Source organism: Acomys russatus, chromosome 4, assembly GCF_903995435.1.
Source record: "Acomys russatus chromosome 4, mAcoRus1.1, whole genome shotgun sequence".
Classification (NCBI taxonomy): domain Eukaryota; kingdom Metazoa; phylum Chordata; class Mammalia; order Rodentia; family Muridae; genus Acomys; species Acomys russatus.
In genome coordinates this window covers 23577511-23593127 of record NC_067140.1, presented here as the reverse complement: position 1 = coordinate 23593127, position 15617 = coordinate 23577511, and the positions used below count along the sequence as shown (strand labels likewise).

General features: G+C 51.2%; 2 protein-coding genes across 2 annotated transcripts in view; both read right to left on the bottom strand.

The window, feature by feature from the left end:
• LOC127187772 (guanine nucleotide-binding protein G(s) subunit alpha) overlaps window positions 1-11373 on the bottom strand; it is a 62661-nt gene extending 51288 nt beyond the window's left edge. The window contains exon 1 of the mRNA XM_051143911.1: window positions 11355-11373. Within this exon, the coding sequence (XP_050999868.1) occupies window positions 11355-11364 (10 nt within the window). The 5' untranslated portion in view covers window positions 11365-11373. The remainder of the gene's footprint in view (window positions 1-11354) is intronic.
• Window positions 11374-11396: 23 nt separating this feature from the next.
• On the bottom strand, window positions 11397-12553 carry LOC127187774 (neuroendocrine secretory protein 55). The gene has a single exon (XM_051143913.1). It carries the CDS (start codon window positions 12162-12164, stop codon window positions 11397-11399), a length of 768 nt encoding a protein of 255 aa, XP_050999870.1. The 5' UTR covers window positions 12165-12553.
• Between the last annotated feature and the right edge of the window lie 3064 nt (window positions 12554-15617).

Here is a 15617-nt window from a genome sequence, read left to right as displayed (position 1 = left end):
GCACCATAGGGCAGCTGCTATGCTTTGAACTGCAACAGCCTATCCTGGCAGCATTAAGCGCGGCCACAAAGCCCGCGGCTGCCTGCCAGGCTGGGCGCCCCTTGCGGTACCGCGGTGGGCTCAGAGCTGCAGGAGATAAACAGCCGCATTACCCAGTGGGCTCAGTGAATGCAACACAAAATGCCTAGGTCTCGGATATACAGACGAATTCAAAGCAGGGTCGTGTTTTTGTTTGTTTGTTTGCTTGCTTGTTTTTTGGGTTTTGTTTTGCCGCTCTCGGAACAAATAAAGGCGGCACGCGCGCTCCACGGTCATTTTGCCAAGAGGTGATAGCGATGGCGCGAGCCATCATCTTTTGTTGCGGTGCAACTAGGCAGTGGGCAGGTGGTTGTCTAGCCTGCAGGACCCCGAGGGAAGAGACAAAGTGTGGAGTGGTACACGGAGTGGGCTGCGGCACTCATGCACCATGCAGATGGCTGCATTGCAAGATACATGCGGATGCACCGCGGCAAGCTCTAATTCTCTGAAGTCTAACATGTCCCTTTTCCCACTGCAGGCTCAGCACACTACGGCCCCTTGTCTACAGCATCCACGTGATCACCCCGAGTAGAGGAAAGCAGACAAAGTGGACCCCTAGGGAATGCATGGGACCTCCCGAAGGCGTGTCACCTCAGCTCTACGGCTCGACACACTTCATTCCGGACACTTTGAACTTTGGTCCAAAGTTTGGCCAACTACCCCCACGCAAAATGGCGAAACAATTTGAACACATACACTGAATGGTCCAACTGGGTCTCAACCACCAACCCGCTCCCCTCCGACCCCTGCGCTAGGTCAGCTATTGGGCTGGGGTCACGCCAATCAAGGATGCTTGGCGAATGAGCAGGGGGCTTCGGACCGGAAACCGGATATGGGTGGGAGGTCCAATAGGGGGCGCCGCGTTGGAACGCCCAAAGAGGTTGTGCTTGCTGGGTTGGTTGGAAGCGGTTGGCGGGTGGGTGTATGGCGGCCAGGCCTAGAAGGCCACGAGAGCCGTGAGTGCCTTGAGGGGGCTCAATCTTTTCGATGCCCTAAATCGCTAAGGCCAGGTGGGAAGGTCGGGGACTCCCATGAACCATCCCTTGGGTTCTTGATGGCGGTAGGTTAACCCACTTCACAGAGAGGGCTACCGCTGAGGCACCGCGGAGAGGCTTTTCAGGGCCTGGAGGTGGTGGGCCAAGCCCATGGAGACAGAGACCTTACTGCTCCGATGCAGAGCGAGCAGTACAAGATGGACAGAGTTCATAGCCCAGGGATGCTGAACCCTGCACAATTTGGAAGGTCAGTAGACGCTGAGGTTGGAGACCCAAGAAGACCGCCACGCGGATCCCTTGGGCTCTCCAGGCCTCTCACACCCATCCTCAAAGCAACATTAATCAAATAATGGGTTCAGGTTCTTTGTTCAGACAATTCTTATGATCCGTGGGAATCCTTTGTTCCACGTTCTTTCTTATATCATGCTTTTCTGATAGGGAGAAACATCCAGAACATGCCATTCTCCTTGCAGAAGGAGCAGATCGGCATTAAAATGAAAAGAGAAGGCTTCCATTTGGAGGGCTTGCAAAGACCGGATGGAGAAAATGGCGCCTCGAATGGGTCTCCATAGAAAGATGTCTTGACTATGAATAGGCGGGGCGGGGCGGGCACACCTTCACCTATCTGGAACAAAGAGTCCAACAAAAGGAAGTGTGGGGGGGCCTTGCTGCGTAAAGGACCGGACACACCTTTGCTCCTGGAGAAACAGTAGGAAAGAAAGGGAAAATGGATGTGCTTTCTGAGGAGTCCATGGAGCATCCGGGCTATTTTGGCAGGAAGTGAAGCGGAGGGAATGGAATTGATGGTGAAAGGTGTGTTTTTCTACCCCCTTTGCAGATGAAGATTTGATTTGAGTCAAGTTCTTAGGAAAAGGCAGAACCAATATGGAGGGTGGTTCCGATAAAGGGAACAAAGGAAAGGTTGTGTACAAAGAAGCTGCAGCTGCGGAAGCCCTTAAAGGAGGGACCTCGACACAATGAAAAGGGTGACCTAAGGAGGTTTCCAGGGGCCGCCTGGTACCCCTCCGTGTTAGATGGGCACAAAAGGTGCAAGAGCCAAAGACTCGCACCTGCTTGTGGACACTGGGAATTGCACAGAGAAGCCAGGGAGGGGCCGGTGTGGGGGTAGAGTGTCTGATTTCAGACATGGCAGACGTGAAAGGAAAATGGACGGTTTGAGGGAGATTTTTTTTTTTTTTTTTTACAACCTGTTTCTGGGAAGGAAAGGTCTGAAGTTTGGGAGAAAGGTAGAAAACAAAGATTCAGATTGGAAAGCAATCTTCCTAGGATTTGAGATCGATCACTGGATCAGATAAAATGTCTCCAATGGAGGGATGCATTTGATGAGAACAGTTGGGGAGAGCAGGGAAGATTCCAGAGGGAGCCGTGGGAGCAGCCCCTGCCTGCACCATGGCTTCTCAGCCTCTGCACTAGTGACTTGTGTTTTGTTGTTGTTGTTTTGGGTTTTTTTGTTTTGTTATGTTTTGTTGTTTTTGTTTTGTTTTGCTATGGTGACTGACCCATGTGTGGCAGGGTATATTATATGGCTTCCCTAGTCTGTACCTACTAGCTGCCAGCAGCATCTGTGGTAACAAAACTATGCCCTCACGCTTCGTCCAAATGACCTCTGGGTACAAAAGTCACCCTGGGTTGAAAAAGCTGAGGAAGAGCTCTTATGTTGACTAAAAACCGCTTTGATTTAAGGGTAAATTCATACTAGGAAAAAACAAGAGCTCAGCACCTCACCCTGACTGTCCCTTGCCCACTTTGCTCTCATCTTCCTATAGTGACTGAGCAAGTCAGTTGGATGAGTGGAGCTAAGTGCTGAGTTTCTGCTGGACCCCAGCAACAAAGACCAAGAGGGCCCTGCAGACAAGCCAGGGTTTAAGAAGCTGAGCAGCACAAAATGTCACTGGATGGCCTAGCCAAAGAACTTGGGGAGCCCAGAATGGTAAGAGCTGGAGGGGACAGCGTGCAGGTTGATTTGGTTTCATCTTGATGGGTTGGACTGTCTGGGGAGCCTGTTCGGGTTGTTGATCTTGCTGGTTTCATACATGTCTAATGTGATTGGGAAGGGTCACTGTTGGGTGTTGGTGAGTGCCTGGGCTGGGTGAGCCCTGCAAGGAGTGAGGTTTCTAATTGTCCCTGTAATAACTGTATGCTAGCAAGGGTGCTATTTGTCTCCCGTGTGTGTGTGTGTGTGTGTGTGTGTGTGTGTGTGTGTGTACTCGAGCATGCATGCACCCATGTGAGGTCAGAAGACAACTTGCAGGAGCTGTTTCTTTCCACCATATGGGTTCCATGGATTGAGCCTTTGCCAGCATACCCATCTCACCAGCTCCCTAGCAAAGGCTAGTAATGTCTTTCTAGTCCAGTTGGCTTTGCAAAGGGGTAAATGAGGCATCAGTTAAATAAATAGATAAATAATAGATAAATAAATAACTAAATAAATAAATAGAGGTATGAGTTAAAATAAGGAAGGCAAGTCAACTCCCAAGTCATGAAGCTATGGCAAAGGCAGGCAAGTGCCCAAGAAGGCTACCCAGCTGTGAAGGACAAAAGCTAAGCTTGGAGTCTTTACCCTGTCCACAGGAGTCACATGCTAGAGCAAAAGGCTATAGGGCGAAGGTGTGCTAGTTGGGGGACAGGATTTGTTTTATTAGAAAAAAATGGTAAATAGCACTCGTATTTCCATTGGCGTCTGCTTTTCTGAGGAAAGTCAACCTTGCTCAATGCAGGTGCCCCAGATGCCCAAGTTATCGGGTGTCCTTTGGAAGGAACACCAACTAGAAAGAAGGAGTTAGCTTCTGACTCTCCCTCGGCCTCACTAGCAGCACCTGAAAAGGCATGGTCCCCCTTGTTTGTGGTACCCTGGGTACCTGGTGCATGTCTCTAAGCAACAATTGTATTTGTTCTTCTTTTTTAACTGCCAAAAGCCCAAGGCCCATTCAGATCTCATGTAGCAGCCTCTCAACTTTTCTTGACTCATCCATCCCACTAGCCGCAAAAGAGAAAGCCAAGTAGAACAGGTCTCTTGAGAGGAGGAGAGGGCAAAAGGGAAGGGAGCAGAAGCCAGCAGCAGCAACACCATTGGCAGGAAGGTTCCTTGTGGTTTGTGGTTTGGGGGAGGGGCAGCCTGGTGGGAAACCTCTGCATGTAGTTCATATGCGAGCCATTAATTTCTAGGCGAAGGAAAGAGACACAGAAAGAGGAGATAGAAAAGGAATTCAGGCAACCACTAAGTCTCTCTCTCAGCCTCCCTGTGACAAAGGTTTTCTGAGTGCTTCCCGGAGTAGCAATAAGACTTTGAAGCTGTTCAATTAATTACTGTTCAATTAAGACTGCTGCAGCCACCAACCACCACCCTCCTCCCCGACGCTATCTCTGCCAGCCTTGGCCTGTGGAGGCAGCAGCAGCTTACTGCTGTTTGCAGAAGGGGCTGTATGGCTGGCCCGCTTCAGGCAAATGCCAATGAAAGGAAAGATGCCCCCAACAGATAGAAGACTAGAGACTGATGCGGGCTTGTGTTAAGGGGATGAAATGTTTGTGAATGCAGCTGGTCAGCTCTGGATGAAAGCCTTAAAAGTTCAGGCCCCTCACTCGCTCAGGCTTGCTAGCAGTGACTCTGTCTCAATGGCTTTCTTTGTAGCAGGGTCACCAGTTGTGCCTCAGCCTGTCGTGGTCCCGTGCAGGCTACTGTGCCTGCACAAGGTGTCCACACTGAAGAACAGCTGAGAATGCTACAGAGGCAACCCAGAAGCTATGGAGGGAGAAATGCCCATCGCAGATCAGAGACCCAGCACCAGGGGAAGCTGCTAGCAGGCGGGGGTGGGAGGTGGGATCCGGGAAGGTGGGTTTGGTTTTAGTGGAAAGGCTATTTAATATTTCTGTAACTCCTGGTGGAAATTCCAGGCACCCTGGGGGCTTCTGCAGCCTGAATGCTATCTGAATTTAAGGGAAATGGTGTATTTCACCTTCTCACACAACCTCAATTACCCAAAGCAAATTTCCCTAACGAAGTCTAATTGGAACAGCAACATAAGCCAGGACAGGCAGACAGCTCTTGCCTGGGGGAAGGAGAACACGTCAGTCTTTGGATCCGCACTCCTGCACCTCTAAGTCTGAGAGTGGGAGAGAGCCTTAGAGGCTGCCCCTTTCTGAGTCAAAACCCTATGCTCAGGTTTTAAACTGAAGTAGATGAAGTTGAAATTCTTGGTCTAGGTCTGTCGGAGACTATGGGGGACAATGACTTCAAGGGTGACTAATCTGAAATCCTCATTAGTGGCCATCTTTAGCTATTAAAAATGCTACTAACCTTTTCTTTTCCCCTATGACCAAAAAACCAAACCAAACACTGAGGCAACACCTGCCCCTTGCTGCCCCTGGTTTTAACCCCCTTCAAGTTTGCCATATTTGAGTGTGTCCTCAACCTTTTTCTTCTTTCTCTCTCTTAAATGCTTTGTCACATCCAGAAAACTTGCTGGCTTTATGCTGTCCTGCCCCCACCCCCACCCCAGCTCCCACCTGGGCTCTTCATATCTTGTTCTTTTACTCCCTATAATCCCATAACCCTTTTTGTTTTCCTTAAGTTTGCCTCAAATGACTGCCTCCAGTTAGCCTGTGTTCTTACTTACAACCAGCTTAACCCTGGGGCAGCCACAGCCTCTTGCTAATGTGTAACATGCAGGCCCACCTGAAGAAACATACAGGCTGTGCCCACACTTGAGGCTGGGGAAGCAGCCCCCTCCCGCCTCCAGCTTTCCTCAGGTGTCCTGCCTCTGCTGGCAGAGCACTGTCAGCAGGCTCTTGGATTTGGGAGATTGCAACCCACTAGCTGTTGGGGGTAGGGGCTTCCATGTCATCTGTCCTGCTTCCTGGCTGGGGCTGGGGCTCCCCATTCAAGGAGACTGAGAAAACAAACGCGTCATAATATCTGATCAAATTCTTAAATGGCTGAAAAGGGGCTAACGCATAAAACGCACAGTGAAGTTACGTCATTTAATTTGCACAAGCAATTTTGGGAGAAGTATTTGCTTTGTTTGCCCCAGGCAATGAAATCAAATTTGGCCTGTGTGTGTATATGTGTGTCTGGTGTGCGTGTGTTTGTCTGTGGTGTGTGGTGTATGTGTGTCTATCTGATATGTGGTGTGCGTGTGTGTCTGTGTAGTGGGCGCGTGTGAACTTAGCTGTGTAGTATGTGGTGTGTGTGCTCTATGGTAAGTGGTGTGTGTGTCTGTGGTGTGTGTGTGTGTGTGTGGTGTGTGTGTCTGTGGTGTCTGTGGTGTGTGTGTCTGTGGTGTGTGTGTCTGTGGTGTGTGTGTCTGTGGTGTGTGTGTGTGTGTCTGTGGTGTGTGTGTCTGTGGTGTCTGTGGTGTGTGTGTCTGTGGTGTGTGTGTGTATGTGTGTCTGTGGTGTGTGTGTGTGTGTGTGTGGTGTGTGTGTCTGTGGTGTCTGTGGTGTGTGTGTGTGTGTGGTGTGTGTGTCTGTGGTGTGTGTGTCTGTGGTGTGTGTGTGTGTGTCTGTGGTGTGTGTGTCTGTGGTGTCTGGTGTGTGTGTCTGTGGTGTGTGTGTCTGTGGTGTGTGTGTGTATGTGTGTCTGTGGTGTGTGTGTCTGTGGTGTGTGTGTGTGTGTCTGTGGTGTGTGTGTGTGTCTGTGGTGTGTGTGTGTATGTGTGTCTGTGGTGTGTGTGTGTGTGTCTGTGGTGTGTGTGTCTGTGGTGTGTGTGTGTATGTGTGTCTGTGGTGTGTGTGTGTGTGTCTGTGGTGTGTGTGTGTGTGGTGTGTGTGTGTGTGTGTGTGGGTGGGTGTGTCTGTGGTGTGGTGTGTGTGTGTGTGTGGTGTGTGTGTCTGTGGTGTGTGTGTGTATGTGTGTCTGTGGTGTGTGTGTCTGTGGTGTGTGTGTGTATGTGTGTCTGTGGTGTGTGTGTCTGTGGTGTGTGTGTGGTGTGTGTGTCTGTGGTGTGTGTGTGTGTGGTGTGGTGTGTGTGTGTCTGTGGTGTGTGTGTGTGTGTCTGTGGTGTGTGTGTGTCTGTGGTGTGTGTGTGTCTGTGTGTGTGTCTGTGTGTGTGTGTGTGGTCTGTGGTGTGTGTGTCTGTGGTGTGTGTGTCTGTGGTGTGTGTGTCTGTGGTGTGTGTGTCTGTGGTGTGTGTGTCTGTGGTGTGTGTGTCTGTGGTGTGTGTGTCTGTGGTGTGTGTGTGTGTCTGGTATGTGCTGTGTGTTTGTGTATCTGTGGTATGTGGGGTGTGTGTGTGTGTGCTGTGTGTTTGTGTGTCTGGTGTATGGAGTGTGTGTCTGGTACGTGTGTGGTGTGTGTGTCTGGTGTGTGTGTGTGTGTGTGTGTGTGTGTGAAGTGGGTGTGTGTGAACTTAGCTGTTACCAGACCATGGCAACTTACATAAAAAGTACTTAGTACCTTAAGTACTAAAATTGTATGTGTCCTGGGGCAGAATCCTAACAGTGTGGAGATAGGGGCCACTAAAGAGATGGCTGGAGAAGAGTCCCTGGGAGGAAGCGATAATGAAAATCCGGGACTTAACTTACAGTTGGCTGCTTCCCACAGCTAGTCTCGAAATGGGCCCCTTCTAGACACTAAGCACAGGGGGGAGGGTGCAGGAAAGGTGACCCACCACCCCAGCACCCCAACACTGATGCTGGCACTTAGGAATGCCCCCCTACTCCTCCCCGAGGACAGGACACAGTGACTCTTACATTCTCTACCTGTCCTCTTAAGTCATGGTGCCCGTTGAAAAGCAGATTAACAAAACTAGTATTAGACCAACACAAAAGAGACTTCTTTACAGTTGGTGCTTTCATTTAATCAACATGAGATTTAGGAACCTCCATAGGGCTAAACCATAGGGTCATTTTGTTCAGTTAGTGCATTTTAGAGGAAGCTGAGGCAGAGGGGTGTGAGAAGCCTGAAGCCAGTCTACAGGACGGTATAGAGGCAGCCTGGGCTAACCCAGTTATCTTTTGCCTTTTGTCTATGGCTTGCTACCCTGCCTCGGTTGGGGAAATAGGCTAATTAGTGTCCAAACCCCACAGCAGGGCTTCCCATCCCTCATTGTGGAGAGTGGGATTAAAGGTGCGACTTGCGTCTCCCATCTTGTTACCGGGTGTTATTAGAGGGGAGCTGACATGTGACGGCACTGGCCTCTGGCCCTGCTGAACTTGGTTTTCATTACTTGCTTTTTGCAACGTCCTGCTTGTCCCCGACCCCCACCCCAACACCATGGTCTCTGCTCAGTTTCCTCAGGAGCGTCCTCTTAGCAGTGACTACAGGAGAAATTAAGTAAATCCATACTTATTTTTTTTAAAGGAACTTTATTCTTACCAGCACTGATGTTTCAAATTTCTTGTTAACGGAACACAGCTTCTAAAATGGAGGCTAAAGAGGCAAAGGTTGTAAGCAATCCAGAAGAGAAACGGCGCCGGGCACATAAAAAACAAACAAAAAACACACTTAAACAGCAGCTCTAGAGCTCACACCCTCCCCTCTCATTTTCCAAATCTCATAAATATAATTAAATGTTTTATTGATAAAATAAAAATTACTTACATCGGGGCTTTGCCACCACAGGGTACTTGAACATAGCCACATAATTTAAGAGAAATTCACATTAAAAAAAAAGAGTACCCCTCCCCCACAGAAGGAAGGGAAGTTTTTCCATTAGGCAAATGACTCATGCAGCCAAGGGTCCTAAACACTGTGGCTCACCGTTTGCCACCACCCCACCCCACCCCCCATCCACCTCTCTGGTTTTCCCAGGGTGCATCTCCCTCAGCCAATCTACCTATGTTAAAGGACAAGCCAGCCCATTCAAATGCTAACCCCAGCTTAGCAGGGTGAGTGAGACAAAGGGCCAGTTGGGAATGTCTGAGAACCTGCTAGAAAGTCCCTGGGAAAGGAAAGTAGCTGAATCCCAGTGAGTGAGAGAAGTCTATTTCACGGAAAGTGGATGTTGGAATATGCGTTTAGCAAAGCCTTCTCTGGTGGGAGTGGTGGTGCTTTCTCAAGGGTGGTGCATTCCTATGTAGCCCTCTGGGCTTTTTCACCTGGAGTCAGGTTAGCACAGGGGAGGGGGAGGGTTGTAAGTGGGTAGCTCTGGGCTCTTAAAGTAGCTGCTGTGACTCAGGTAGACAGTGGGAGATTACTGTGACACAGCAAGATGCCTGTTCCTATTTGTTTACCCCGTGTATGTGCCTGCCACACTGCTTAGGTTTTGTTGTTGTTGGGTTATTTTTTTTTTGTTTTTGTTTGTTTGTTTGGTTGGTTTGGGGGGAGAGCTGTAGGGTGTTTTGGGGTCCATCCCCCCCCCCCCACCGGGTGTCTCTGTCCTGAAACTTGATCTGTAGATCAGCAACAAGGCAGCTTTCTAATTTAGCTAATGAAAAACCTAACTGCCAAAAATTACATCTCAGATGGAGAAGACATGCTGAAAAACACGGCATCTCCACCTGTTAACTAGAAACCTGTTGCTTGGTAAACTCGGGCTACTGATATATCACGAGGCAACATGGTACCTAACGTCAAGAAAACGTCATCATCATCGTTTCTATTGCCGAGAATTTTAGGTTCAGAAAGGTACTTAGGCAATTTCATGCTTTCAAACCAAATGCCTCCACCTCATTTCCTCAGTCTACTAGCGCGCCGTCCTCTACCCATTGCTAACAAATTGCTTCCCTATGTGTACCAAAGACGCAATCAGCCGCAGTGCGCACAGCCTACCCTCACTTAAATTCTGGGGGTGACGACGCCCCCCCCCCCCAGGGAAGAGGGTAGGTGCTGGAAGGATACGACGTGAGTTCCTTCCAGCACTATTCTCCTCTTAAGAGCGCAGGAGCCCAACCATCTTTGATTTCAAGCCTTGAAAATGCTTTTCTTAACCAGATTTCCCAAATCATCCCATCAAAATAACTCAGGCCGCCGCAATACCAGACGTTCATACTTTAAAAAAAAAAAAAAAAAAAAAGTTTCCAGTAGGCGCCTTTTACTTATGATCAGCCTTTCAGCCCAGGGCTGGACGGGGAAGCATTCCAAGGTGTGTTACGTGCTCCGGGGCGCTTTGGGGGCAGATTACGGGTGACCTCCCCTCGGGTTACAGATTCCAAATACAGCCCCACCCCAGCTGAAGAGGGCCAAAAACGACTGTAACGCATCCTCCCAGTCCCTTCTCAGTCCTAAGCGCAGGATTCAGACATCTTCCCAGCTTGGGAAGTGCCACGATCTTTGAGGACAGCCTGGAAGCTGTCCAACTGTTAGCCACGACCCCCTTACTCAGCCTATGCCTTTACCTGCTTTGCCTTTCTGCCCAAGACCGCTTGGTACTGCTCTCATTCTTTCTCTCCTGCCTCTAGGGCCTAGGCGCACAGTCCCGGACCTCTCCAGACAAATCGGATTCGCCCAACCAGCTGCGCCAAAAGGTGGGAGATACCCCGATATGACCTTATCAGTGCTGCCAATCCGGGTAGCCCAGAAGGGAACCCCTAAAGGTCCCTGTACCTCACTGCATGCCCTCCAAGCACTACTCATTATCGAGAGACGCCAATCTGCCAGAAGGCTAACTTTAGGGCGCACGAAAGAGGTGCGCACGCTCCTTTTCACGATCTCAGGCCTCCGCGAACCTCTAAAGGTGAGCGGTGTTGGCCAAGACTGCTTGCACAGCGTGGGGCCGCACTGGCTCCAGGGTCCCACGGCCCCAAATTGGCCATGCTGGGACCCGATTTCCAGGCTCCCGCGCGGGCTAAGCGCACGTGCGACTTAGGCTCCAGAGTTCTCTCCCAATCCCAGCGCAGTTACTTTCCGCGCATTGCAACTGTGTAGCTAGCTACGGCGCAGTGGCTCTCAGATAGCCAAAGTTGGTGCGCGCACCGCCATACCCAGCCCAGTGAACTTTAGTTAAAGCCAACTACATCGCTAAAGGCTAACCTTTCTAGGAGGTGGAGCGATGCGGAAAACAAGTGACTTACCATTGTCGTCTAGGTGTGCGGCTCCAAACCTGAGGCGCACTCAGAAATTAAGAGGCGTGCACCAGGTGCCACCTCGGGGACCTCAGGTTGTCTCCAGCGAGGCACCAGGAAAAACCTCGCCGTCCAACAAACCTTTGGCCTCCCTAGCGCCCCTGGGTGCCCTGGAAAGATTTGAAGAACCCCTCTACTTTTCCGGGGTTCGTTTTGGGCTGATTAATAGACACCGCTCCCTTTCCATCTTGCCTCCAACCTGTCTCTTTCCTCCCACCGCACTATCTCAGGCTCCCCAATTTGGTAAGGGTAACTACTAACCTTTATCCATGAAAACAAGGAGAATCTGGACGGAGTCACCCATTAGTGACGCCGGATGGGGATGGGCCCCTTTCTGGGAGGGGACTCCGGGGACTGGTCGCGGCGGCGGGCAGGCTTCCTGGTCCTGCAGCGGCGGGGCTGCCTGTTCTCCTCCTCCTTGCGTTCCTCTGACTCCTCGGGGTCCCGAGGATCCTCGTCTAAGGGCTCGCGCTGGGGCTCCTCCCCCTCGCTTGCGCTCTCGGCCTCCTGAGTGGTGGGCTGCGCACGACTCGGGGAGGCGTTGGCGCTCTGCAACTTCAGAGCCTGCAGACGCTGGGTGAGAGACTGGTTGAAGGTGGCTCCTCGGGGGCCGCGCTCGTCTTCGGGTTCGGTCTCAGGCTCAGTTGCAGGGGCGGTCTCAGGCTCAGACTCAGGCTCGGACTCGAATTCTGTCTCGGACTCAATTTCAGACTCAGACTCGGTCTCGGACTCGGTCTCGAAGTCGTCCTGTTCGTACTCCAGGCACTCGGGGCGGGCTAGCTCAGGCTCGGACTCCTCGTGCTCGTGATCAGACTCAGATTCAGGGGACTCGGGGAGTACCTGGGCGGCAGCGGCCGCCGCGGCGGAGCGGTGGTGGGCGTTAAGGAAGCTCCGGCGCTGGGCGGCACGCTGCTGGGCGCGGGCGTTGGAAGTGGCTAGGGCGCGGAGGAGAGCAATGGAGCAGGAGAGCCAGAGGAGCGCGGTAGCTGCCCGGCGGCCAATGGGCGGGCACAGGTCGTTGTAATTATGGCGAGCTCGGCGCCACTGCTGAGCCCGGGACCTGCGATCCATTCTCCTAGGCGCTCACCAAGAAGCCGACTCACCCTCTGGCTGTGCAGAGAGTGGCCCCGTTGCGCAAGGACTGCTGGAGCCAAAAAGGATGAACCTTATGAGGTGAGAAGCTGGGTCCGCAGACCCCAGTCTTACCTCAGGGCGAAAAAAAAAGGATGCACCTACCTTGCGACCACTACGAACTTTCTTAAGCTCCGCGCCTCAGCTTGCGTCTGTAAGTAAAAGAAAGGGATGGGTAAAGGAGAGAGAAGGGTTGTCTCCTCCGGGCTCCTCTCGCTAAGTCTCAGACTCCTTGAAGTCTAAGACTCCGAGAGGTGCCTCCACTGGTCCTCTCTTCTGGGAGAGGATAGAGGAGACTGAGGAGAGACGGGGCACTGAGGCTCTATAAAGTTGCGCGGACTTCTGCCGGGCATGTGCAGTAAGGAGGGGGGGAGTGGCGCATAGCCCATGGCGCAGACCCTAGCGGGCCGGCAGGTGGCAGGCGGGAACCTTGTTTGAGAAGATTTTAGCCAAAGCATCGAGTTTTTTTTTTGGGGGGGGGGGCGGGTAGCGAGGTCTAGTGAGCGAAGCAAGGAAGATAGCTACAGGTTAGCGGACTAGAGAAGCTGAGTGTAGATTGCCGCAGGGGTTTGTTCCACTCCTCAACTTTTTCTCCGTGAGCACAGCCATCAAACAACTGGAAACCAGGACGCCAAATCGCAAATACTGAGGGGAAAGGAGGGTCCGGACATGAATGAGTATTAATGACCTAGCACCAGGCATTCTCCAAGGGCTTGATGCTTGGAGGATAGGAACCTCAAGTAGCCATTATCATGACGAAGGTGGTTACTTTTGTCAGGGCTGTTAACGTAATTAGAGCAGCTTCCAAAAAAGTATGCACCCCGTTGACAGAAAAGCCATCCTCCCCAATATTGGTCCCCCCCCCCCCCCCCCCCCGGCTGCAGCGGTACGGGTTTGCAAGCGGTGGTTAGCACGGTGAACTAGCATGGTGAACTCTTGTTTCATGAGGTGTGCTGGAAGGCCATCGGAAGCTGACAGTACCCAAAAGAAGGCCCTACAGCCGCTGCTCTCCGTGGGGAGTTTTAGGGTAGTCATCGCGGGCTGATGCGTTTCAGCTGAGAGGGCTCCACCAGCACGTTTCTGTTCTCGGCACACGCGGAGCTCTGTTCTGGGTGCTGAAGACAGCCGTGGAGCCCAGCAAGTCTTGACTTAGAGGAAGGGTATTGAGGGGTTAATGTACCTTAACTAGAGCATCGACTCAGGCTCATTCATCTAGCTCAAATTCTACATGAGAAAAACAGGTGCATCAGCCAGAGCATCATGGCTAGGGGGCGGCCAGAGACCACTAGATCCTGGTGTTGGAGTCTGAAGGCTAAGGAAAAGACGTGATCCTGAGCCCTGGAAACCTGATGGACTAGGTAGGTTCTGGAGGGGATGGATCCATCCCTGTGGGCTGGGGAGTTCTCAGGCTGCACCTGTGTGCCCAAGGGAGTGGGTGGGTGGGGTGGGTGGGGGTTCCTTTATCTTGTCTTGCTTGTTAAATATGGAGTGCTATGGGGTTCTTTTTTGGGTTTTTGTTTTTTGCTTTTGCTTTGCTTTGGGGGGGGGTTCGAGATAGGGGTTCTTTTTGTTTGTTTGTTTTGCGGGGGTTGTTTTTTGTTTGTTTGCCATAGAGCTGTATTCCTGGATGCGTGAAGTCCCAGCAGGATTAGCTTACATGGGACACATTGTCATAAACTGGGCTGTTTTTTCCTTGAGTCCATGTGGAAGAAACTCAAAAGAAGAGGTACCGCTGCCTTTCCAAGCTACTTCCCGGGGTTCCTTCTGGAGGTAGACTTCTCAGCCGGGTCTTGAAGCCGATGCTGGCCACGATCACTCATGCTCATACACTCGGAAGCGGCACTAAAGCTTCCAGATGCAGAGTCAAGGACTTAGGAAGGTCCAGGCACTGCTTTGGGAGCTTGAGGGGTCTGTGTGCGCTGCATCTCTTGTTAGCCTAAAATGCCAACTAGTCTGGTGGGGTGGTGTTGGCTTAGCAAAGCCTTAAAGAAGCATGTGGCTGTGGTCTATAGTTGTGCCCTGCTGACTCTTGGGATACTGCTGTGATGGTGCGACATTGCTCAGGGTTGCCTAGTGTTGAGACCTGAGGTCCTGATCTCTACCTTTCCTCCCTGACTAATGGAGGTATCAGAGGGGGTCTGGCCACTTCCGTATACTTACCTTATTTTTTTTCAGTTAGCACAACTCTGATGACAGCATGTGGAGCACAAAGACATTGGTCAAGCCAGTTTTAGGGCACATTGAGAGAGAAATCAGGACTGTGTGGGTGCTGGTAAATGCCCTTTTGATGGAAGCTGATGCCAGCTGTCAACAGTGTGTGTGTGTGGGGGGTATGGTTTTCTAGTGTGTGTAGCAAAGTGCTTCCTTTTTCAGGTGGAGTGCTTTATACCTCTAGCCGGGATAGCAGCCCAGAGCCGGTGCATTGACACAGACATGCTGAGATTGCTGCATTATTAAAAAAAATACGCATTACATAATACATGTTTTTGGACTAGGATTCTTCTGCATTAGCAATGCTCTTTCTTTGCAAGATGCATTTTAACCACCAATGGACATTTAACAGGACATACATTTTCAAGCCCTAGTCATATGTGTAATTACAAATTGGCTTTAGCATGTGTTCAGTGCGGGCTCCTGGAGGAGCAGGAGTTGCACTGAAAGATAGTTCCATCTTGCACTTAGTGCCAAGGGCGAGCAAATGGATCTGCAGAGAAAATGCTCTTTCAAATGCATTATGTGCATGACTTTAAAAAAGTGCTGGCTGCAGAGTGAATTTCAAAAGGGACCAAGTGGGTGATGAATGACCACAGTTGTTATCAGGGTAAGGAACAAAAGGGCTCTGTCTACTGGTAAGTAAAGAGTAGCCGTATATCACCTTTGGGCTCTGCCATAAGGAGGCTCCTAGACCAGGTGGACAGGAGAGCAGTTTCCATAGTGTCATGCAGTCAGGTTCTCACTTGGCTGTGTTGGGAAGAAGGTTGCTTGTTCTATGGAAGACGCTTTATGAGTTGCTTTGCCTAGCTCCAGAGGGCAAGGTTAGGACCTGTGGGTGGTGGCACCGGTGGGCTTCAATGCAGGGAGAACTATTCTAGCAATCAGGGCTCTGAAGTGGATGGAGTCTTCATCAGGACTGTGCCAGGGCATAGGACCTCAAACCACATACTGCCGGGGTTTCCATGGTACTTGTGAACAGATGGCTACAGCCCTTTTCGATGTCACTCCCTCCAGGCTATAGGACAAGGGTTGGGTGCTATGGCCTTCCGCTCTGCTTCTGTCTCAGAGGACTTTGAAGGTGCTGCCATTGAGTGACAGGAAGGAGGGTCTGAGCGGCCTGTTTCGGAGCTCCTGTAAGCAGCAAGGCTCTGAGGGCCTTTGCTCTACAACACTCACTTT